Here is a 26270-nt window from a genome sequence, read left to right on the forward strand (position 1 = left end):
CAGATCCCCTGTACTACTTTATTCAGTCCAAATGAGACAGCATATAAATGTTGGCAGAAGATATTCATCAGTTTGTGGTTGATCATTATCAATGTCACCATGCAGGCAGAAACAAAATACAGAATCTGCAGAGTCTGGCCATTATCACCAAAGAGGAAAATTTGGTTGGTCAGATGCCATGAACAGAGTGGATTGGACCATAACTGGACATTCAAGACCCATGTTCAAATCCGCACTACAGCAGGATACAATAGGTGGACTTTGGTCTAATTCAGCAACTCAATTTTTATGTTCTTAAACTGCCATTCCTTAGCCTAGGGAGAGGGGGGTGCGAGTCATAATAGTGAACAAGAACTAAGTTTTAGCTGGTAATGATGATAGTGATGTTAATTATAATTATTTACTAGCCATGATGGCAGCGACAGCATTAAGTAGGTAAGTGTAAAGTACTCTCTGAACTGGAAAATTTTATAAAACAATTTTATTCTTAACTCCCTTTACAATTCTTCTTTTTTAGATTTAGTTCCTCCAGCCGTTTTGCATATATTTATTGTGATCAGCCATTGACACTGAAGCTGAATAGTTAGGCCTTTTAAAGTGAGTCGGGACACAGTTCCAGTGGTGATAGGGGCAGAGAAATTCTTGAAGGGTAGCTACTGGGCAGCAGCAGTAATGGAAGGTGACACTGGCATAGGATATATCACAGGCAAAAACAGTGCCCTGGTTAGTAGTGCACAGAAGAAGGCAATGTTAAACCATGTCTGATGTTTCAGGCAACCAAATAGATGACTGTATTCATGGACATCACCTAGGGTTGCCAGCTCCGGGTTGGGAAAAACCTGGAGATTTTAGGGGTGGAGCCTGGGAAGGGATGGTTTTGGGGAGGGGAGGGACTTGCAGGGTATTGCAGAGTCCAATTGCCAAACTGGCCATTTTCACCAGGTGAACTGATCCCTATTGGCTGGAGATCAGTTGTAATAGCCACCACCTGGAGATTGACTACCCTAACTTCACCGGATGGCCAATATAGAAATCGGGAGGAGCTCCAAGATGGCGTCGAGATAAGATGTGCCAGCTCAAACTCTCCACAAGTTAAACTTATTTTGATCTTTTAAATAAGTTTACGTCCATAATTTGCAGCTGTAATCTCTTAATAGGAGGCTAGAGATTGTTGCTAACTCAATATAGACTTTAGTTATGGCTTCTTGAGCTTTTCCTGCGGCGATAAATCAGAAGGGATCTCTTTACAACACAGAAATCAAAAGATTACATAATTGTAAGTGGAAGATGTGGAGAAGCTCTATTCTCTCTGCTAAAACAAGACCAGGAGCCAACTGTGATACAGACCATGAATTGTTAATATAGAAAATTAGAATAAAGTTGAAGAAAAAAACCCAAAACATTCATAGTGCCAAAATACAATCTAAACAACATTCTGGAAGACTATGTAAAGAGCAGATTTGCATTACTAAGTTCAAGTGAACAGGAACTAGAAGAACTATGGTTTGAAACCAGAAACATTATCAGGGAAGAATGTGTAAAGCCTATTCCTGTAGCCAAAAGAAATGGAACGCCTCAATGGATGTATGAGGAAACTCTTAAAATTGATAAAGAGAGAGAAGAAGCAAAAAGAAAAGGTGACAGAATCAGAAGTCTAAATGCAGCATTCCAGCATGTAGAGACAAATAGAACTATCATAATAATCAATGTAAAGAAATAGACGAGAACAACAAAAAAGGAAGAACAAGAGCTCTGTTCCACAAAATCCAAGAAATCAAGGGAAATTTAAAGCATGGTCAGGCATGCTGAAAGATCATCATGGAATTATATTAACTGGACAAAATAAAGAAAATATGAGAACAATAAACTGAAGAAGTATACAGAAGAGATGAAAGGATGAAAAATTCCTTCCAAGAAGAATCTTTTGAAGAAGAACCTGCCATTTTCTAAAGTGAAGTGAAAGCTACACTCAAAGCAACTGGGAGAAACAAATCACCAGGAGTAGATGGGATATCAACAGTTATTTCAAGCCACAGAAACAGAATCCCTCAAAATCTTAACAACAATATGCCAACAAATATGGGAAACAAAACAATGGCCCGCAGATTGGAAATGCCCAACCTACACTGCCATTCCAAAAAAAGGAGACGTGAAAGACTGCAGCAACTATTGGACCATCACATTAATTTCTCATGCAGTTGAAGGCAGCAGGAACAGAGGAAGACTCAATCAAGGAAGCCATGGCCTTCAGTTTGCAAAACCTGAGCAAGGCTGTTTTTAGGTTTGCCAGGTCCCTCTTTGCCACCGGCGGGAGGGTTTGGGGGCAGAGCCTGAAGAGGGCAGGGTTTGGAAAGGGGAGGAACTTCAATGCCATAGAGTCCAATTGCCAAAGCGGCTATTTTCTCCAGGTAAACTAATCTCTATTGGCTGGAGATCAGTTGTAATAGCAGGAGATCTCCAGCTAGTACCTGAAGGTTGGCAACCTTAGCTGTTTCGGAGGTCATTAATTCATGGAGTCACCATAATTCAGAAGCGACTTAACAACACTTAAAACACACACAGGTCACAGCTGAGATTTTCATCAAAATCTCTTTCAACACCAGGCCTACAGGAGGAAAAAGCAACTCTGTTGGCATGTACAGAATGCCCTTCATTTTATTGTTTTGCAATTACAAATAGCCCCCAGACAGGATGAGGGTGAGGAGCATTTAGGTCAGACAGTTTGCTGGAGCCCTGGCCATGGGCAAGCTCCCATCTTCCCTCATCTCCAAATAACAGAAAAAACATTACAATGTGTCTGAAACATGTTCAGTCTCAGACTCTGGTGAATCTCTTGGGAAAGAAGTTCTAGAGTTGCTGGGCAGTCAGCATCATACAGCATCACAAAAATGCTTCTCCAAGCATGTTTTCTTGGTGATACTGAAAGTATTTTTAACAGGCCACCCACAGTCAATCAGAGAGACTGCCAAAGATGAAATGATGGAGGAATGGGCGGAACCCCAAGCAAATTCGTCCAATTCAAATGTAAATTAAAAATTACTAAACCCCACCCCGTTCCTAATTACAGATATATCTGGATTTTTAAAGAACAAAAATATCGTATACAGCAAGGTGACATACAATCTCCAGATCAGTTGTAATTCCAGGAGATCTCCAGCCACCACCTGGTGGTTGGCAACCCCTGTAACAGTCCTTGTGCTGTGGCAACATCTGCTGCCAATGAACTGTTTTTAAAATTCTGTGCAGCCGATCAAATCTCCAATGGCCAATCAGATCAGAAGCCTTGAAGGGGAAAATCCCTCCTGACCCCGCCCACTTTCTAAAAACACTTGGGGGGGGTGCCAGGAAAGGTGCCAGGTCCCTCTTTGCCACTGGTGGGAGGTTTTTGGGGAGGAGCCTGAGGAGGGCAGGGTGTGGGAAGAGGAGGGACTTCAGTGCCATAGAGTCCAATTGCCAAAGCGACCATTTTCTCCAGGTGAACTGATCTCTATTGGCTGGAGATCAGTTGTAATAGCAGGAGATCTCCAGCTAGTACCTGGTGGTTGGCAACCCTAGTTTATAGGCACCATGGTACCCACAGGCACCGCATTGGAGAGCCCTGCTCTAAACTTAGATTTTCCATGGGCAGGACACTGAGAACAGCCTCCGTGTTTCTGCAGACCCCTGGCTTGGCTGTGACAACTGGTGATGCTCTTTACATGGGTCTCTTCCATTTACATGGAGGCCTTCTGTGCCAGCATCATAACAGCATCACAAATCTGTATCTGAGGAAACCAACGTGATTGAGTACTCTGGATGTTACAGACAAACTGAGGTAACGCCTTGGGCAAGTCACTCTCTCTCAGCCTCACCTACCTCACAGCCCCACCTACCTCACAGGATGTCAGTTGTGGGGAGGGAAGGGAAGGGGATTGTAAGCCGGTTTGAGTCTCCCTTCAGTGGTAGAGAAAGTCGGCATATAAAAACCAACTCTTCTTCTTCTCCACCGTCTAAGGTGGAGGTATTTCACATGACCTACCAACTGATCCTTTTACCTCAGGGGTGGGGAACATCAGGCCCGGGGGCCGTATAAGGCCCTTGAAACCATTTGTTCTGGCCCTTCATGGGTCCTGGCAGATCTCTAGCTCAGAAGGATGCTGCCCTGCCTGAATGTCTTGGGCCCAGCTGGGGACAGCAGAGCTCAAAAGCGAGTCGCTCTATGTGGCAGACACTCGGAGCCGTCTCCGGTCGTGCCTCTTGGCTAAATGCTTGACCAAATATAGCAGGCTAATTTTTAAGTTGATAATTTTGTATGGCCCCCGAATGATGCTATAAATATCCAAATGGCCCCTGGCAGAAAAAAGGTTCCCCACCCCTGTTTTACCTGGAGATGCCAGAGATTGAACCTGGGACCTTCTGCATGTCAAGCAGATGCTCTATCACTGAGCCACTGAGCCTCTCCCTGCATGTAGAACAGCAGCTCCTCCTGCACTGGAGGTTGTCCAAGTTGGGTGCTGAATGCCTGTTCTTTCTCAATCACCTTTCTCCTCCTGGCTCTGTATGTGTAGGCGTGTACTCTGTCCTGCTGAAGCCCGGGGCTTTCTTCCCCTTGTAGTGCACCACTCTTGAACTCCAATGCCTGCAGTTTCAACCTCTGCGTGAGACCTGCCGAAACTGGGGGGAGGGGAAAAACAGGGGTAAGAGGTGAAGAACAGAGGAAGGAACCTGGCTGGAGGAGAGCATCTTCTTCCTTCCAGTCACTAAGAACGTACCAAAGGCCAGCTTCCACCCTCAGCATAGTCTGACGTACAGTACAGCCTAGGGTTACCAACCTTCAGGTAGTGTCTGGAGATCTCCTGCTATTACAACTGATCTCCAGCTGACAGAGATCAGTTCACCTGGACAGAATGGCCGCTTTGGCAATTGGGCTCTATGGCATTGAAGTCCCTCCCCAAACCCCACCCTCCTCAGGCTCCGCCCCAAAAACCTCCCCATTCTGTGGCAAAGAGGGACCTGGCAACCCTAGTACAGCCACAAGTGGTTGGATTAGGGTTGCCAGCTCCAGGTGCGGGAAAACTGCAGCCTGAGAGGGTGGAGTTTGGCAAAGGGAGGGACTTCAGTGTGGTATAGTGGTATAGTGGTATAGTGAGGTATAATGACCACCATCCAAAGCATCCATTTTCTCCAGGGGAACTGATCTCTATCGCCTAGAGATCAATTGTGATAGCGGGAGATCTCCAACCATCACCTGGAGGTACTTTTTCCCCACTTATGTATTTTTTGATAATTTTATTTATTTCTTATAAAAATTAAACGATAGCCTTATAGCTGTTGGTGAGCCCGCCCCCCCTTGTCTCCTGGTAACCAATATTTTTAGACCCAGTCCACCACTGATGCAGAACCCCTGAAATTGGCTGAAGGTTTTTCCTTGTAACTTTTCATATGACAGCCTGAGAAACCCATAACTTGAGCGGGGAATTGCAAGCGATTAAAATGTTAATGAGATGTCATAACTTGAAGTTTCAGAAATGAATGCAAAGGACGCAGGAAACCGAACCCATTTTCTGGCATTTCGCACGGTGTGTAATTCAAGCACTTTTTCTCACCGCTGCAAACAGCAAAACACATGAGCCATGAGACCGAGAAGAAACCTGAAGCAGACTCTGAGCTGTTTCAGCTCAGCTCCACCCTCTCTTTGGGGGCCACACCTCGCTGATATAATGCAAAAATCAGCAAGGCTGGGGGGAGAGAGAAAGAAGGAGAGGAAGAGCAGAAACCTTGGTATGCTGTTGTCGTTCTTCGTAATGACAACTGTATTTGCCGGCTCAAAGGATTTCAGAATTGACCAAGAGGAAACGCATATTTGGTGCTGACGCAATCTTCTTGGCATAGTTATTTAACATAAGGAAACTCCCACAGGGAAAGGCTTAAAAGAGCTCAGGGAAGGCTGAGACACTTGTCAGACTGTGCCGGCAGTCCAGAGAGCGTGCCGAGTGTTTACGTTCAGTTTCCAACAGGTGACAGCATGAACGCCGGCCAAGGCCTGCATCATTTTTCTTGCAGCTCTCTCAGGGGCGTTGGAGGATGCGGCTTTACCCACGCAGTCGTTCCCTACAGGGCTGCCAGCATGCATGCGGGGAATATGACTTATATTCCCATTTCCATTGAAAATCCAGCCTGGGTGACCTGTGAGGCAGGGCGGGGAAGCGCTTGGGAGAGCCACGGGAACATCTTCTTGGACAGAAGCGAGAAGCAGACGATGCAAGAGCTGAACGACCGCTTGGCTACCTACCTGGAACGGGTGCATTCTCTGGAGGAGGCCAACACTCAGCTGGAGGGCTGCATCCGGGAGTGGCACAATAAGAGATCTCGGGGCAACCAGTACGACTTTAAGGAATACGAGCAAAACATTCTAGACATGCACGAGCAGGTAAGTCAGAGATACCAAACTGTAAATCACTCATTCAGCCTGGATGGCGGCACTGAATATCCGAAATACTACTCCAAGGGGGTACTGCTGCTGAAGTCATGCGTCAGAAATGTCCCCAAAGAAAGGGTGTGAGCGTGAAGGTCGGAACAGAGAGAATGGGGTAAAGGTATGAGAACCTTTCAGAAAAAGATACATTCAGGTTAATTCTTCTAACAACGGTTTAGTTGGGGGGAAGTTATATTTTTCTAAATGAATATTTTTTACAACATCCCAAGAGCTGAACAATTTTTTAAAAAAATCCGATCACAAAATGGCAGACTATTGCCTTAAAGTTTTTTATTTTCAGTGGCAAGATTTGTTTCAGTCCTTACATCCCTCAAATGTTAGATGTATGCTGCTCAAGATCAATGGATCAAGGAGCTTCTAAGGGATAAAGGAAAGGAACGTTTTTATTAGCATGATAAACTTTAGTTTTCTTTTCCCCAAGCATCTCACCAACTGGAATTAAAAAAAAAAAACCTGAAATGAAAAAATTCAGATTCAAATGATTAACATTTTAAATCTCTGTTAAAAACATTTGAGTTCTAAGCACAGCATGTTGTTTTCTGTATGCTGAAGCTGAAATGATGGCTAATGTTTATATGTATTTGTAAAGGATAATTGTTGACATGCTGGCAGGTGCAAATCATAAGGGGCCTAGAGGATCCTTGTTGTGGATCCTAGACTGCTGTTAAATTAAGTTAATTGAATAACCCTTGAGCAAGCTGAATGGATGATGCATTCTAATTAAATATTTCCATATGCATATATATGTGGGACTTAACTAGCCATTGGATAGATGCAAGATATTGAAAAGCTGTTAACAAGAGGCTATAAACACCAATCCACACAAATTTATTTTTGAAGTTTCCCTTTGAGGGTCCATCTTCCATGACTTTATATGATGCAAAGGGAGGGAACTTCTGCATTGTCCACCTGTGGGAACCTATGAGCACTACAAGAAAGGGGGCCATTCTGCCCTTAATAATTACACAGTCCTTCTAATTTCGCTATAATAATAGTTTTAAAAAAGAATTTCTGGTTCCTACTAATAATTTTATATGAGTGTTCAAGCTCACAATTCTCCATGTGATTGTAATCTGGACTCATAATAAAATCTATTTAACTGGCACTAATCCTTATGACTAACCAGATCAATAACTTTTAATTTTGCATTTCCATATAAGGCAAGAAGCCATGATTTTTCACAAAGTTGTGGCTTAGTTTAGAAGGAGCATCTCTGGTTCTGGATGCAGATAATTTTTGCTTCCTGTTATCCTGGAAGACTTTTACAAAGAGCTCTGCAAGGTTGCATTTAGTGGCAACCCTCCCAGGGGTTTAACAAATATCAAGGCAACTCTTTCCCCATGGTTACAGGCCCCCTGAGATTACAGCCGGCATGATCTAGGTCTGGAGAAAGAAGCAGGAGCCACACGGCCAATGGGGAGGACCCAAGAAGTAGTGGTTTCAACTTGGTTTTTCTTTCAGTTTTGAGGATTCTCCCAGGTTTAGAGACCTCAGCCAGCACATCTGGCCATGCCAGCTGATATCCCTTCCCCTGTCCTCCTCCCCTCCCCCAACAGACTTCTCATCTGTCTTTGCTCTGATCCAAAACTGCTCGAAATTTTGACCATGTGTGGCTCTGTTTGCCTGAACAGGTCCTCTTGCTGGGCCAAGGAACTGGTGCACCTGACACCCAGAGGGTAATAAATGTGAAATCTGAGAGCCTTTGGTTCTCCTTCCACTCTTATCTCAGGAAGTCCAGAAAACCCATCAGTACCGCATGTAGAAGATGATTACATGCTGGCTTTGGCTTGGCTGTGTCCTTCTGCTGACTGGGCTGGCTCACTCCTAAGTGATCCTGGACACCTTCTGGGGCGGGGAGCCATGGCTCTGTTGTAGACAGTCTGCTTTGCACGCAGAAGGTCCTGGTTCAATCCCAAGCACCTGCATCTAAAAGGCAGTGGGTGATGTTAGACCTCCACTTGAGACCCTGGAGAGCCACTGCTAGTCAGAGGACACAATACTGTTGTTGACAGACCGAAGGCTTCACACAGTATAAGGCAGATTCACGTGTTCATGCATGAGTTGAAAAGCTGCCTCTGCCCCAAGTTCTGCTTGTTCCTTCTCCGTCCACCTAAACGACAGTCCTCCCTTTCTGGGGGTGGTGAAGAGTACTGTCAAGTTGCAGCCGTCTTATGGAAACCCCATAGGGTTTTGAACACAAGAGACAAACAGAGGTGGTTTGCCATTGCCTGCCTCTGTGTAGCAACCTTGGGCTTCCTCAGTGGTCTCTCATCCAAGTACTAATCAGGGCTGATCCTACTTAGCTCCCAAGATCTGACAAGACCTCCCCATCTGCAAGTCCTAAATCCCCTTCTCTGCACTCACGATGTTCCGGTTCTTCACCTCTGTTTGCTTTCCTAACTCAAATACTTCTATAGAATTACGTTCAACATATTGAACTTTCATGATCTGATCGGAGATCTCCATTTAGTCATACTCACATGTTGATCTAGGTCCTCAAGAATGTGAAGGAAAAGCGCAGGCATCTGTCCTTTGCAAATCCTCCACATATTTGCAGCCTCGGTCGTTTGCTTATCCAGCAAGGAGAACCAGATGAGATACTGTCTGTCTGGTCTCATAACAGTTATGTGAGCGATTAATTTCTTAAATGAAGGATACTAGGATTTCTGTTGTGGTGCCTCCATTTTGACCCAATAGTTGACCCATTCCCCAACCAATATATGCTTGTGGATTTTCTCCATTTTCTCTGAAGCACATGAACACATGAAGCTGCCTTCTACTGAATCAGAACCTTGGTCCATCAAAGTCAGTATTGTCTACTCAGACCGGCAGCGGCTCTCCAGGGTTTCAGGCAGAGGTCTTTCACATCACCTACTCGCCTCGTCCCTTTAACTGGAGATGCCGGGGATTGAACCTGGGACCTTCTGCATGTCAAGCAGAGGCTCTACCACTGAGCCACAGCCCCTCCGCTATTAGAGCCAGGCTGTAGTCCAGCATCTCATCACCTCTGCCTTCACCATAAAATTTCTTTCTGGCATGATGGCTCTGTTCACACTCACCCTCGGGCTGACTGCCAGATTTGGAGCCAGGAAGTGAATTTTCCCCTTTCAGATTGGATGGAGACCCTATGCGTGTCTGTTGTCTCATTCTCTTGCTCGCATCATCTAAAGTCATTTGCTAAGCCAGCTCTCTGATTATGACACATTGCCGTCTGGGCTGTACTTGTTTCTGAAGGGGATGCAGGGGAAACTGCTGATAGCCATCATCGCTTCTCCCAGCCACCCAAAGATGTGAGTCGGCAGCTTTTTGATAAGAGACTTCCCATCTATTATGATTATTATGCCCCTCAGAAGTTTCAGCTGATACATAATGGATGCTCCATCAAAATGTAAAATATTCATTACCAGGCTTCTGCTACTGTCCTCTTCCTGTTCCACAGTTCAATAACAATTACATGCCTTGGACTTGAAAACGTTGCCAGGTGTATTTTGCAGCCAGCTGACTCCTTCAGGGCCTTCCACATCACACCTTCTGGCGATACTTGAGGTGTACTCTAATTTCCCAGGAATGTAACACCTGTTCCCTATATTGCTTAATGAATATGTTCCGAATACAGATCCTTCCAGTTCTGTGATATTTGTTTCTTCTTCAAGGAAAAGGTTCAGGGTCATCTCCTGGGAATGTTTCAGTTGCAGAGTTCAGGTGACTCAAGTTCCTACCCAAAGCCATATACAAAACAAAACAAAAAATGGCCCTGAGCCAAACTGCACCTTCTGTCCTCGGATGTTTTATAGCCTCTTTATAAACTGCTTGTTCAGAGCCACTCTTCAATAACTCCAACTGTCTTTTCCTTCTAGAGTTGCCAGGTGCCCGGTGGCGGCGGGTAAAATCCTGCCAATCCACCGGGTTGCCTGCCGGCCAGCTGAGAACCGGCAGGCACAGTGTGCCCGCGCACGCGTTGCTTGCGTCGCTTCCGGGTAAACCATAGAGTTTCCGCCAGGATCGCTAGAGCGTCCAGGTCGCTTCTGGGTAAACCCGGAAGTGACATAGGCGCATTGCATGCGTGCACCGCGCACGGCCACTGCAGCCCCGCAAAGCTCCTGGTGGAGCTGTGGGGCCTGGCAAGCCTATTTCCTTCCCCTCCAAGGGGATGTTTGATGCACTTATTTGTGGTCACTTAACACATTTTAACCACCATTCCAGGGAAGGAGGATTATTTCCCCACTCTTTCTGCAACTATATGGGAATGAGTGGGGATCCTGACGCGTGATTGTGAATATATGGTGTCACCGAAGGTGTCGCATCATGTCAGATTAAATAGCAGACAGCAGGGGGAGGCCAAATCTTTACCGGAGCATCCAAGGCACTGCCAGGACTGCTAGAGCCAGAAGTGTGGTAGAAGGCAACGGGCACGCCTTACACCTTCCATCCCCTCCCAGACTTGCACAAGCACAAGGCAAGTCCAAGGCATCTCTGAGATAGGGTTGCCAAGTGCCAGGTGGTGGCAGTGAACCCCCGCCAATCCACCTGGCTACCCACCAACCAGCTGAGGGTCAATGGGCAACGCATGCACGTGCGCCTGCCTGCTACTCCACGTCACTTCCGGATTAGCGGAGGCTAATCTGGTGAACTGGATTCGTTTCCCCACTCCTACACACGATTCGAAGCCAGCTAGGTGACCTTGGGCAAGTTACAGCTCTCTTAGAGCTCTCTCAGCCCCACCTACCTCACAAGGTGCCTGTTGTGGGGGGTTGCCAGGTCCCTCTTCTCAACCAGCGAGAGATTTTGGGGTGGAGCCTGAGGAGGGCAGAGTTTGGGGGGGAGGGACTTAAAGGCCATAGAGTTCAGTGGCCAAGGTGGCCATTTTCTCCAGGTGAACTGATCTCTATCAGCTGGAGATCAGTTGTAATAGCAGGAGATCTCCAGCTAGTATCTGGAGGTTGGCAACCCTATCTTAGTGGGGATGTGATACAACAGACTCCACCCTCTAAAGCTGCCATTTCTTCCAACAGACATGACTCCTGTCATCTGGAGATCAATCATAATTCCAGAAGAACTCCAGGCCTAGGATTGCCATAGAGTCTAGTTGCCAAAGCTGCCATTTCCTCCAGGTGAACTGATCTCTATCTGCTGGAGATCAGCTGTAATAGCAGGAGATCTCCAGCTGGTACCTGGAGGTTGGCAACCCTATCCAGGCCCCAGATGGAGTTTGGCAACCCTTCTCCTCATAGACTCTTAAACATGATGAGTATCTATTTAGTTACAGTTCCTAAAAACAGATAACAGTTCACCTTAGGTAGTTCTTAACCATAAGGGTATTATTTTGGAGCCCAAAGTAAAGGAAATGTTAGTTAGTAAGCTACTCTTGCTAACCAAGAAACAAACAGAATGTACAAAGCTGCAGTTCTGTTCTTAGTTTAGCACAGGAGTCCCCAACCTTGTTCAACCCACAGACATTTCTGGAAGTGTGAGAACAAGGTGTGGGTATTATGGGGGGAAAGGCTGCCATGGGGTCAGCAGCCAGCCACAAGGTGAGTGCTGGGGCCAATCAAAAAATATTTCCTTGCAATACCTGTGTCCTTTTTATTCCTAAAAATGGTAATCTTTCAGGGTAAATTGGCAAGTGATATTTTGAAGTGTCTTTTACAACCACCAGAAACGGAGACATTTTTTTTTTCCTGGAAGTTAAATTCAATTGCCACGTTTGCATTACGCAAGTCCTCCAATTTTTATCACATTAATTCAAGTTGCACAATTTAAAAACTTTTTTAAAAAATTAAGTAATTCAACAGGTGTTATAAAAGAGCCCTAATGTTTGAAGTAGTCATACTATAAATTCTAACAGTGCAACCTTCAAATCAAGCATGAGACAAGAATTCAGTGCACTCTTAGTTTGAAGAAAGGGAGAGAAGAGAAATAGTAAAGAAGTTGGTACTCATTTCCCTTGCCCAAAGCTCTAACACTTCTCGAACCTGAGGCCGCTGCAATGAGAGAGACACCAATGCTTAGCACATCTTTGAAATTCATGTTATGATACTTATATAGGGTTGCCAAACTCCAGATTATAGCTGGAGATCTCCTGCTATTACAACCAGGTCTCCAGCTGAAAGAGATCAGTTCCCCTGGAGAAAATGGCCGCTTTGGCAATTGGACTCTATGATATTGAAGTCCCTCCCATCTCCAAACCCCACCCACCTCAGGCTCTGCCCCAACAACCTTCTGCCGGTGGCGAAGAGGGACCTGGCAACCCTATACTTATAGTATAGTTAAGGTATGTGTAGTATGCTATAGTATGTTAAGGTATTACTAGGGTTGCCAAGTGCCAGGTGGTGGCGGGTAAACAACCGCCAATACAACGGGCTGCCCGCCGACCAGCTGAGAGCCGACGGGCACCCCGTGCACACGCGCACGTGTGACGCGCCTACGTCAATTCAGGGTTTACCCTGAAGCGACGTGGACGCTCTAGCAAATTCAGCCGAGATTGAGAGGGAATCCCCATCACTTCCAAGTAAACTGAAAGTGATGTAGGCGTGTCGGCGCACGGGCACGTGGGCGCATCAAGCCAGGCATGCACCTGCACCACACACCCCAGAAAACCTCCCGCTGATCGACCGACGGGACCTGGTAAACCTAGGTATTACTCTCAAATCCAGCATACTAAGGATCAAAAGCCCTACCTACATTTAATTGACCTCCCAAAACACACAACCCCCTTCCCCCCCCAAAGAAAAAACCCACATGAGAACCCTCTCATAAACTATAGCCATATGTCCAGACAGGGATTAATTAAATATGTAAAAATTACAGATTGAAAATGGACGGGTTACCAACGCAGGCGTTGTTCTTCAGATTGACAATGCTAAAATGGCAACAGAGGACTTCAGGATCAAGTAAGTAGTTTCTTGAATCTCTAACTCATTCTTAGAAAGAGAACAGGGCAAAACCCTAGACCTGGTTCTTAATCTGTAACAATCCAAAAAATATTGCCTACAGATAAAGCATGGTTGAGATAATGGCAAGTTACAGCACCTGGGTGGGAAGCATCCATTACAAATGATTGCAGGAATCACAAAGGACCAGAAGAATAGCTTTTAAAATAAGTTCTGTGTAAGGAATTCCCCAGTGCCTGCAGACTGTCTCTATTTTTGCCCCATCTCTTTACTCGGTCTCGCTTTAATACTGCATTTACTTGAAAGGAAGGTGACACTGAATGTAAGATGGTTCCCCTACAAATATGCAGATAATTCAAGTGTAACTTGTGTGTAAATGTAAGAGGGGCTGTGGCTCAGTGGTAGAGCATCTGCTTGGCATGCAGAAAGTCCCAGGTTCAATCCCTGGCATCTCCAGTTAAAGGGACTTGGAAAGTAGATGATGTGAAAGACCTCTGCCTGAGACTCCAGAGAGCTGCCGCCGGTCTGAGTAGACAATACTGACTTGGATGGACCAAGGGTCTGATTCAGTATAAGTCAGCTTCATGTGTTCATGTGTTAAGATGACCCCCTCTTTTTTGGGGGGGATGGCATACCTGGGCGGGGGGATATAGTCTTGCATTTGAGTAAATACAGTGTTTGTTGTGCCATGGGTCCCATACCTTCTTCAGGGCACTCGCCTTGACCAGTTTCTTTCTATTTCTGTTGATCATGGAGTCTAGGGTTGCCAGCTCTGGGTTGGGAAATACCAGAAGATTTTGAGGGTGGAGCCTGAGGAGGGCGGGGTTTGTGTAGGGGAGGGACTTCAATGGCGTATAATGCCATTGAGTCCATCTTCCAAAGCAGCCATTTTCTCCAGGTGAACTGATCTCTGGCGCCTGGAGATTAGTCGTAATAGCGGGAGATCTCCAGCCACCACCTGGAGGATGGCAACCCTAATGGAGTCCTCTTGGCTACAGCAGCTAAAACAACTCCTTTTTGAGTCACTGTAATGTAATCTAATGGGAATGTCCAAAATGTAGTTGTTTTGCTAGATTTTCCTTGGAACAATTCCACAAATGTGCAAATAGTTCAACATGAGCTACAAGTTTCCAGGCAAATTCTGAACCTATTCCCCCTAGTCTAATGAGGCAAGACAGTTTCTAATGATGGCCATGATTAAAATTATTGCTTACACTGGGTGCCATTTTATCCTGCTATAGTAAATGGATGAATTTGCACCTTTGCATCTGTCATCTGCCATTGTGTATGCACACAAAGGAAACGTATCCTATCTAGACACCAAATGTATTAAGAATGACAATTACCTCTGAGTGTTGACAGTCACCTCAGGGTAATTCTGACATGCATTACAACATAGACTGCATTCCAAACACCAGTTCACTGCATGTTTTATACAGTCACTTGTTTCCAGAATCCACCCCCAACCACTACTTTAGCTCATGAGTTTTACCAAACTGATTTAGGGAGCAATCATTTGGGGTCAGAACCCCATGGCGCAGAGTGGTAAGCTGCAGTACTGCAGTGAAAAGCTCTGCTCACGATCTGAGTTTGTTCCCGACGGAAGTCGGTTTCAGGTAGCCGGCCCAAGGTTGACTCAGCCTTCCATCCTTCCCAGGTCGGTGAAATGAGTACCCGGCTTGGGGGTAAAGTGTAGGCAACTGGGAAAGGCACTGGCAAACCACCCTGTAAACATAGTCTGCCTAGTAAACGCCAGGATGTGACGTCACCCCATGGGTCAGGAATGAACAGGTACTTGCATAGGGGACTATCTTTACCTTTTATCATTTGGGGTCAGTTATTGATGCATGCCAAATATCAATAAAGTGCTTATTAGTTAGTTTTCTACAAATTCTACTGCTGCACTTTACTGAGGCCTAGGAATTTCCCAGAATCGAAGGCCAGATGGAATAATAAGTTATTTTTAGTTGCTAGGACCCATCCCACAATTTTTGCATTAAGGTGGTAGAAAGAAAAGTGTGGACTGGCTAAGTAGTTAAGGCTGCAATCCTACAGGTACATTCCTGGGAGTAAGCCCCTTTTGACTAACATGAGATTTAATTTCTGAGTAGACAGTCTTCGAGTTGCTCACATAAGTCATGCATTCCTAAAAGATTTGAGTGTGGAGGGAGGGGGTTGGGCTCTGTCCAAGCTCTGTTCATCTATATCACTTTTCCCCCTCTCGGTTAAGGTATGAGAAAGAAAAAGCACTCCGTCAAAGCGTGCAGAATGATGTTGAACAAATCCGTAAGGAACTTGATAATATGACAATCATCATAACTGATCTGGAAATGGAGATTGAAGCTCTCCGAGAAGATCATATACTCAAGAAGAAAAAACATGAACAGGTAGGACAAACATCAAAGATTTGCTTTAATTTTTTTTATTTCACTAAAGTGCATCGGTTGAATTTCTGAGATTTTAATTTTTACGCTTCCAAATATAACAGAGCAGTCCTAAAGTGAGTTACATATTTTCTAAATGCTTAGATGTCAGTGGATTTAGGTTCTTCTTCAAATCTGTTTAGGGCTTTCTTGTAAGTTACCTGAGACCCTTTTCAACTTGTGGTCCAGCTGAAAACAGAGGTGCTGAGAAGTCATGCTCCAATATTTGCTTTGATTTTGCTGGGAGCCACTGCATTTAAGAGGAATACTATCCATACTGCTTTCTATTCAGAAAGCTTATCTCTGACCAGGACAACTTACTGGGAAGTTGCTGGCTCTACCTATACTGCATTCATTACAATATTAAACTGTTACTGATTCATTAGTTCCCCCCCCCCCCCGCCACTTTCACAAGCCATTAAGTAATTCCCAGTGAATGGATTATTTTGGTATATACTGTTTGAGAGCTGAAGTCTCAGGATCTGATTAGCATTACTTCTTACCTGTTAGTTACTACTGAGGTTTTGGGGATTGGTTTTAAGACAGTCCAAGTATAATAATGTCAAAACTCAAAGAAAAGATAAGAACGTAAGAAAAGCCCTGGTGGATCAGACCCAGGCCCATCAAGTCCAGCAGTCTGTTCACACAGTGGCCAACCAGGTGCCTCTAGGAAGCCCACAAACAAGACAACTGCAGCAGCAGCATCCTGCCCATGTTCCACCGCACCCAAAATAATAGGCATGCTCCCCTGATATAATTGGCTTACTCCTCTGATACATTTGCCTGGATTCCTAAAAAGGAGAGCCACTTAAAGCTCTTAAACCACAGCTGAACAAACTCTTGAACTTAATCCCTGTTAGTGAAACACTGAGGCTGAATTCTCACCCTGCCTATGCCGTTTTGCATACCATTCCCTGACATATGTTGGCGCAACACTGCCAGTTTAACTTGTTGTCTTAACTGTATGCCAAGTTGTGCCACACAGAGTGATCACAGCCTGCGTTTGTTCGAGGTGGGAGCAGGCACGGCGCCCGGGCGAAGGGGAGGGAGGGGATGTGCCATGTATTTGCGCACATGCTGGAGCCAGGCGCTGGCGGCCAGAAGGGCAGTTGCGCGACGCCGCCACATACTCACCCTCCCTCTGGCCTCACGCACAGCTGCTGTAGGTGCGGCGCACATGACGAGGAAGGACGGGCGACTAAATGTTGGGTGGCAGCGTATGTACCCCCAACCTCCTTGCACCCAACGCACGTCCTGCCACCCCCCCCCCCAAGGTCCAGCCCTGGGTCGGAGGTGTATATTTAGTTGTATTTATATCCTGCTTTTCTTTGGGAGGGGGCATAAAGTGTCTATAAAGTGTCCCAGCCTGATGATTGTATTGACTTACTCTGTGAAAACCGCCTTGTGTCCCAGTGAGAAACTCAATGTTAATAAATAATGTTAATAAAATAAATAAAATTACAACAACAAACACACACACTATAGCTAAACAAAAAACAAAAAGAAAGAACAATTTGGCTTGCCTGGGCTGGGAATCAATTGCTGATTTATCCACTTGTGCTATCTAAGAGCCAAAGGCCAAGAGCCCTTTGGCTCTTGCCCTTCGGTTTGTGCCTCTGGACACGCCCAAGCTTATAGTACCTATAATATAGTCTCATTTGCCTTCCTATTCCTACTATAGTACCGTGAAAAGAGGAAAGCAAATATAGTTCAGATGGAACTCAGCTGCCAGCATGATGACCACCTCCCGCCTGATTATTTGGCTTCATTTTGAACGTTTTATCTCCTTACTTCGAGCTTAACGTTCACCTGCCAACCCACTTCAGTAGCATGTGTGCACTCGTACATGTGTATACATACACACCATGGTACAGCTAATCCATAGAAGAAGAAGAGTTGGTTTTTATATGCTGACTCTCTCTACCACTTAAAGGAGACTCAAACTGGCTTACAGTCATCTTCCCTTCCCCTCCCCACACCCTGTGAGGAAGGTGGGACTGAGAGAGCTCTAACAGAGCTGTAACTTGCGCAAGGTCACCCAGCTGGCTTCGTGTGTAGGAACAGGGAAACAAATCCAATTCACCAGATTAGCGTCCACCACTCATGTGGAGGAGTGGGGAATCAAACCCAGTTCTCCAGATCAGACTCCACTGCTCCAAACCACCACTCTTAACCACTATACCACGCTGGCTCTCTATTGTTACAAATAAATAGAGTGCTATGTATCTGAAAACAATATTCTCTAGCCAGCTACTTCTTTTGAGGATAACAGATGTACCAATTGCTAGACCTGTTCTCAATGTGCCTTTAACACGGGTTTCCCCGCGAAGCTCCAGAACTATTATTTGCTAGGGTTGCCAGGTCCCTTTTCTCAACCGGCGGGAGATTTTGGGGGTAGAGCCTGAAGAGGGTGGGGTTTGGGGAGGGGAGGGACTTCAATGCCATAGAGTTCAATTGCCAAAGCAGCCATTTTTCTCCAGGTGAACTGATCTCTATCAGCTGGAGATCAGCTGAATTAGCAGGAGATCTCCTGCTACTACCTGGCAGTTGGCAACCCTATTATTTGCTCTTCTGGTGGCAATGCAATCCAACTTCTCATAATACAAGTGAAGCGCAATCATTGCTGTGCTAAGAGATCCTGTAATCCCCACAGCTAAAGAGGAATGGAAACATCTGCAAGAATGTAGAACATGACCCACATATGAGCCAGAGGGCCATCACTAATGTAATTTTGTGCTGGGAGGGGGGAAAATACACTTTTGGCGAGATGCATTAAGATTCTCCCCTGCAAGCAAGCCCTCAGAATACTACATCACAGCTTACAGACAACTTGAATACTGGCTGGTTTGAACATTATTATCTTGGCTTCCCAAGGGCAGTTTGCAGTATATGAGCCACAGGATGATACTGTAGTGAAGGGAACTTTACCAAACCTGTTCAGCTTGTCTAATAATTAGGTTGTTTACACAGTAATTATGTGTACTCTATTCAGTTACTCCTGTAGTAATTACAGCCTTTGCATATAAATTGGTCACACTTAGTTTTGTGAAAACTGTATATAGGAAATGAAAAACAGCCTCAAGTTAAGTAGAAGAAGATGCCCCTTGAAGTTGTGAAGTGCTACTTAAGTAAGGATGCAGGAATTCCAAAATCCTATTTAACTCTGCTTTCAAAACTGGCTCAGAGGGTTAAATTTTTTCACAGCATCGTCCTACTCCAACTCTTGTATTCTTTCACAAACACACGTTACTCCAATATTACCCTGGTGTCCTATAGGTAGGGTTGCCAGGTCTCCCCTCTCCTTCGGCAGAAGGTTTCTGGGGTGGGGGTGAGGCAAAGATTGCGCGCGCAGCTGCACCAACGCGATCGCGTCACTTCTAGTTTACACCCGGAAGTGCCGTGTCTCAAGGGGCCTGGGAGTGTAAGTGGTAAATGGCCCCTTGCGATGCGGCGCTTCCAGGTGTAAACCGGAAGTGACATGGCACGGTAGGCAGGTGCCTGTGCACGCGTTGCTGCCGACCCTCAACTGGTTGGCGGGCAGCCAGGTGGATTGGCAGGGGATTGCCGGCCACCACCTGGCACTTGGCAACCTTACCTATGATGCTCGAACACCCAGTTGCAAACAGAAACATGATTTTTCAGTGATCAATTTGATGGTTCATTGATCTGTTTGTGGGTGTTCGAAAGGTTGTTCCACAGTATTCCTTACTAACCGTGCAACTGGATTTGGGGGCATGTGGGTCCTCACCCAGCCTGATTGTGATCTACTACCTCCCCACCCTTGCTGCATAACTGCTCCGCTCAGCAGGGCATCATTTAAAAAGACAACTAGATCATTTGCCGATCATACAAATCAGACATTAATAAAATCCTACCTTTTGGTGTTCGTCTTAGCTATGTTAATGGCTGCTGATCAGATTGAATCAGCAGCATCCTTGTGCGTGTGCACTTTTGGCAAAACCTGGTGCAACCGAGTTCGGGATACGTTTGCGGCTGCTAGACGTGAGCCAAATCAACTGGGAGAAGCTGGGGACACTCTGGCATTTGGGCATCAAATGTGTTCACAGTGAAATTTGCAGACTCCCTAGTGTCCTACATTTTAGCTCTCTACGGTAGGCAGACCCTGACTGGATTAGCCCCAGCTAGCCCAATCTCATCAGATCTCAGATGCTAAACAGGATTGGCCCTGGTTAGTATTTGGATGGGAGACAACCAAAGAATCCCAGGTCACTATGCAGAGGAAGGCAATAGCAAACCAGCAATGTTAGTCTCGTGCCTAGACAACCCTATGGGGTCACCATAAGTCTGCTGTGACTTGATAGCACTTTACACACAAACACTTCACTCAGGCAATGCCTCAGTGGCTAAGCATCTGCACAGCATGCACAGGATCCTGAGTTACATTTTAAGCATCTCCAGTTAATGAATCTTTGGTGTGCCACAACCTTCCCTGATATGCCCTTTCTTTCTTTGCCTAAAACCTCAGAACACACGTTGCACAAACCTGGAACACTGGGTTAATTTCCCCTGATGAAGCTTGGTGCAAGAATTTGGGTTTGGGAAACTCTGTTTAACGCAAGGCACGAGAAGTCTCGAACTGGTATTTCCAGCCTAGTTAAAACCTCCTGGGTTAAGAGCAGGAGAGCAACCACCTGGGGTGGGAAGCTTGACGGGGGGAGAAAAATAATTCAACACCCCCAAATCACTGGTTTCATACAGATCAACAGGGACAAGTGCGTGTGACGCAGAAAGGATAAGCATTCGAAAAGATGAGGATCAGGAATCCGGTTCCACCAGCATAGGCCTCCTAATGCTAGAGAAGGCTGTTAGAATCTCTCCCGGCTAATCAGTGCCAAATTAGACACGACAGGCACACCCTTGCCTGCATGTGTAAAACACCCGGGGTAGGGTGGGGTCTGCCTCCTTTCTTTGAGCGCAGAGGCCGCCCCGCCTGCCTTCCCTGCACAACTGTTTGAACCATTTACCTTTACAGCTTGGCTTCCTTCCAGGGGATCTAATGGTTCTAGCAATGAACTGCACTGCAAGGGAAGTGGCAGGATTCAGCTCCTCCCATCTGCATGCATCATTTTCCTTTTTAAGCATGAGCAATCATCCACGGTAACTAATAGACACGCATGCTAGGGTTGCCAACCTAGAGTTGATGGCTGGCGATCTCCTGGGATTACAACTGATCTCCAGGTGACAGAGATCAGTGCGCCTGGAGACAATGGCCTCTTTGGAAGGTGGACTCCATGGCATTATACCCCTTTGAGAGCCAGCGTGGTGTAGGGGTTAAGAGCAGTGGTTAAGAGCGGTGGAGTCCGATCTGGAGAACCAGGTTTGATTCCCCGCTCCTCCACATGAGCGGCGGAGGCTAATCTGGTTGGATTCATTCTCCCACTCCTACACACAAAGCCAGCTGGGTGACCTTGGGCTAGTCACAGTTCTATTAAGAGCTCTCTCAGGGTGCCTGTTGTGGGGAAGGAGATTGTAAGCCGGTTTGAGTCTCCCTTCAGTGGTAGAGAAAGTCGGCATATAAAAACCAACTCTTCTTCTTCATGATGACTCTATGAATCAATGTCCTCCAAAACATCCTATCATTAACAGGAACAGGATATAGGGGCCTGTTTTGGGCTGCTGTGGGAAGCAAGAGACAAGGAAATTGTTCTCCCCAGACAGAAGCTCTTACATCCACAGAACTGTTAGTCTGGATCCAAGCCTTGACACCGCTCCTCTTCCTATGCTATCTGCAGGGCCCAGATTACAACTGGTACTTAAGAGTTCCTATATTTGTCCTATAATCAATCGATAGGTTTGCCAGCTCCAGGATGGGAAATATCTGGAGATTTTTGGGACAGTACCTGGAGGTTGGCAACCCTAAGCATAGGTCATTTGGGAGGGGACATTCCCACCACTCCAAATTTTGAAAGGAAATATCCTTTTGATACTACTCATCCTTTTGATGGGTGCAAAGGGTCAGCTCAAGTCTTGTGCACATTTGTTACAATAAACTGGAAGGATCACTGCGGAAGTTATTTTCTCTAAAAGGTGAATTGTAGGGGCGAATATCATGGAATACTTACAGGGCCGGATTTAGGTTTGATGAGGCCCTATTGAAGGTAATGGGGCCCTTTTTATGTCCAGCTGTCCTTTGTCAACAACAAATTGTCGCTGTTTTTTGTGTTGAATATATGCTATATGATAATTTATGGACCTAATAGGTATCTAAAGCCACTTGCACGTAACAAAATATGCAGGCGGGGCCCATTACTTATATCATAGACGCCTACACAACAGAAAACAAAACACTGTTGCTGTATGTAGGTTTTATTTTGTTTTTTATCTTATATTTTGGAAATGTACATCCAGGTTTTTTTCCTTTAATTTTTTTGGGGGGCCCCAAGAGAGTGGGGCCCTAAGCTATAGCTTGTTTAACTTATACATAAATCAGGCACTGAATACTTATTTCCAACAAATGAACTCTGGTATGTTTGCAAGACGTTTGAGCTGCCTTGAAACTTGTGTTTAGCAAAGGTATTTTTGTCTGTTTCTTTTTTTACTTTTGAAGGAGCTGTGGCATCCTTAGCTAGGAAATGAAATCATTTAGAAAAATCTCACTGAAGGCGAAACTGCACATAACAGAAGTAGTGTGCCTTAAATTGGTTTATCTTCCACTCAATGTGACAAGGCAATTGGACTGTCTTCCTTCTTGTTTTGGGTCTATGCTGATTTCCTTCCTCACGTTTGTTCACGCACAGGATATGGCAATGCATTCCTCTTCCGAGGACTTGAAGGTGGACGTGAAGGTGAACACAGCCCCACCAGAAGATCTGGCCAAGATTCTGGCAGGCATAAGAGAAGACTATGAAGCAATAATTGAAAAGAACAGCAAAAGCCTTGAAGCCTGGTACCAACGGCAGGTAACTGAGCAAGGCGACAGACACCCTTGTAGATCCTAGCCTATATTCTTACGACAAATCCTTTTGGGCTAGGGTTCTTATGGGTTAGTTATCTCTGGCTCAGAACCTGGCCCCAGGTTGCCACCAGAGCTTGCTGACTTAATCCCATTCCAGGAATTCACAGTGCCCTGAGGATCTGTCACAGACAAACATTGTCCCAGACACCGCAATGAACTTCCTTGGAGATGCTCAGTTGTGTCAAGGAATAGTGAAGGCATAACACTTCCTCATGGGTGGCAATGTCCTTTCCTGCACTCGGTAATTATTAATACCCTGACCCTGCAGGGCTGGTTTAAAGCAAAGTTCTCCATTGGCTGGGCCCAAATTAGAATGTGACACCCTCCAAGCCTCACCCTCTGTGCTTGATTAGCCAAGTGGCCCGAAGGAAACTTCCTCCCCAAAGGTATCCTTTTGAAAAGCAGGTTTTTCCCTTGGGTGTGTGTGTCTGTGACATCACCCATCCAGGGAAGACTCCCTAGCATTTTGACCCTGAGATGCCGGTATATGCATGCTGATCTCGGAAGTCTGGCCGTCTCAGCTTACACCAATGCCGAGTCAAAGTCTACAAGTTAGAACCATGTTCGGTTTTTGCTTTCTTTCCTTAATTGCTTTTTTTCTCTCTTTGTTTCACTGGTAAAGTAAAATACTTGTGGTGGTTAAATGCTCTGTACTGTTGTCAGTGCAGCAAACTGAAATGTAACCTACCCACCAAGTGCCTAGATGTTTGGCTAATGTCAGTGTGGTAGGGTTGCCAGGTCCCCCTTTTGCCACCGGCAAGAGGTTTTCGGGACGGAGCTTGAGAAGGGTGGAGTTTGGGGAAGGGAGGGACTTCAATGCCATAGAGTTCAATTGCCAAAGCGGCCATTTTCTCCTGGTGAACTGATCACTATTGGCTGTAGATCAGTTGTAATAGCAGGAGATCTCCAGCTAGTACCAGAAGGTTGGCAACCCTGGTCAGTGGACTGAAGAGGAGTGTATACTATGATGTTGGAAAGACCACACACAATAGCCTTTTATGCGTGGCTTTTTCCCTTGCTGTCACCTCTTCGACAACTTCAGGTATTTCAAGTCAAGTCAAGTAGCCTTTATTGGCATAAGATAAAGTGCATAAAAGCAAATACATAAAATCCGTACAATACTTCAGGTATTTGTTTTGATTATGCATGCCTTTTCCCACCGTTAGAGGTCGCCTTGCTGTCCCCAGTGTTTCCCTGAGTTTTGCCCACGTTTGCAAATTCGAAATAAAATAGGCCTCTGAAAAGGCAGGCAAAACGCGGGGAAATCCACAGGGAGAGCAAGGAGACCTCTGACGGTTGGAAACGGCATGCATAATCAAAACAAAGGCCCGAAGTCATCGGAGGGGTGACGGCAAGGGAAACAGACAGTCATGCACCAAAGGCCATAGGAATGGTTCGGAGGCACAGATATAACTACAGCTTGTCATGGTGTAAAAGAGCTTGGGAGATTCTCAGGTTGTCTGCGCTCCCCCTCCTCTCACATACAGCCAACTAATGATCAATCTGCTGTTTGGACTCCTGATTTCCAAGCAAAGTGAAAACCAGAGTTTTTTGGGAAAGCAGGGATAACTGAGTTGGCTCAATTCAAGGGGAGGAAGGAACACATGCATCAAGGGTCCCCCAACTTATATACATAGCACCAAACCACAGTTTGCCCTTGTGTCTGAACCATGCCATATAGAGTAGAGCAGAAGACCTTATATACCCAGCTTCACAATCCCTCCCATTCCCTAACAATTTCCCCACTGTGGGAAAGAAACACTCATTTTTGAAATCTGGTGACAACTCTGTACTTTTGGGGTTGAGACTAAAGGAAAAAATCTTATGCTGAACCTGTAAAACCTTGCAGAAAATGGGGTACTAAAGCCCTCTCAGTAGGGTTGCCAGGTCCCTCTTTACTACCGGCAGGAGATTTTGGGGGTGGAGCCTGAGGAGGGCGGGGTTTGGGGAGGGGAGGGACTTCAATGCCATAGAGTCCAGTTGCCAAAGCAGCCATTTTCTCCAGGTGAACTGATCTCTATCGGCTGAAGATCAGTTGTAATAGAGGGAGATCTCCAGCTAGTACCTGAAGGTTGGCAAGCCTACCTCTCAGGTGAGCCAGGACATGACAGCCAGTTAACAAAAATTATTTTGTCTGCTTCTTCTCTACAGTTTGCAAAAGAGTCGACTGAAGCAAGCCCCAACCGTGAAGAACTACAAACTGCTCGGAAAGAAATCATGGAACTGAATCGCACACTGCAAGCCCTGGAAATTGATCTGCAGACCCAGATAAACAAGGTAAACTACCATGATCTAAGGCGGAGCTAGGCTGAATCACTTTTTGTGCCCCCTTAATAAATTCCTCCACATTCTGATTGTGATTTAAACATTGTGTACCCAAGGCTGGCTCCACTGGTGCTGTAAATGACAGCAGCATTTGGCTAAAAACGTGACTTTTGTCCATTTGCGCCCCATGATCCCATGCCTTGTGAGATTCAGCGTAATGTGCTCAATGGGGCCATTTATATACAGCGTGTCCTAGGGTTGCCAGGTGCCCGCTGGCAGCGGGCAAACCCCCAGTATTGTGCCCCTCTGCCCACCGACCAGCTGAGGGTCAGCGGGCAATTGCGCATGCGCGTACCGATGCACACTTCCGGTTTACAACCGGAAGTGCAGCGTTGCAAGGAGCCTTAGTACACTCAGACTCTTAGTTTGAGTGGTAAAGGTCCTCTGCAGCCCTTTACCACTCAAAGGCTCCTTGCGACACAGCACTTCCCGTTGTAAACGGGAAGTTCACATCGGCGCATCAGCACCCCTGCGTGCACACGCAAGTGAGAGAGAGGTCTTCTTGGAAACCTCCCGCCGAAGGTAAGGGGGGACCTGGCAACCCTAGCGTGTCCCCATGTTTTAGGCTCTTTTTTTCTTTATTTTCTCAGCGTATGGTTTTATACAAATTAAGGCCAACTTGCTAGATCATTCTGTCATTCAACATTTGGTTTCTAACAGCAGCTAGATAAATGCCTATGGGAATTCAGAGTCAGAACATGAAGGTGACAACAGCCTCCTGGGTATTAAGGGCTTAGTTGTACATTACAATGGGCACAAATCGTGTGACTCACAACTACACATAGGGGGATTTACCATTAGAAAGAGGTTGGCCATGCTGTGAGGCTCTGAGCACTGTGGACAGGAGATGGGTTTCAGGGCACTTTTTGCAAGTGGAAACAGCCACAGAGTGTTTGCCCCTTCCAGCGTGGTGTAGTGGTTAAGAGCAGTGGTTTGGAGAGGTGGACTATGATCTGGAGAAGCGGGTGTGATTCCCCACTCCTCCACATGAGCGGCGGAGGCTAATCTGGTGAACTGGATTTGTTTCCCCACTCGTACACATGAAGCCAGCAGGGTGACCTTGGGCTAGTCACAGCTCTCTCAGTCCCACCTACCTCATAGGGTGTCTGTTGTGGGGAGGGAAGGTGATTGTCAGCCGGTTCGATTCTTCCTTAAGTGGAAGAGAAAGTCAGCATATAAAA

At 45.9% G+C, this 26270-nt stretch overlaps 1 protein-coding gene across 1 annotated transcript in view; it reads left to right on the forward strand.

Annotated features, from left to right (window-relative positions):
* Positions 1-5813: 5813 nt before the first annotated feature.
* LOC130490981 (keratin, type I cytoskeletal 23-like) overlaps positions 5814-26270 on the forward strand; it is a 29431-nt gene continuing 8974 nt past the window's right edge. Inside the window, exons 1-5 of the mRNA XM_056864806.1 lie at positions 5814-6409; positions 13283-13365; positions 15596-15752; positions 22547-22708; positions 24916-25041. Coding sequence (XP_056720784.1) covers positions 6005-6409; positions 13283-13365; positions 15596-15752; positions 22547-22708; positions 24916-25041 — 933 coding nt within the window. The 5' untranslated portion in view covers positions 5814-6004. The remainder of the gene's footprint in view (positions 6410-13282; positions 13366-15595; positions 15753-22546; positions 22709-24915; positions 25042-26270) is intronic.

This window comes from Euleptes europaea, chromosome 18, assembly GCF_029931775.1.
Source record: "Euleptes europaea isolate rEulEur1 chromosome 18, rEulEur1.hap1, whole genome shotgun sequence".
Lineage (NCBI taxonomy): Eukaryota > Metazoa > Chordata > Lepidosauria > Squamata > Sphaerodactylidae > Euleptes > Euleptes europaea.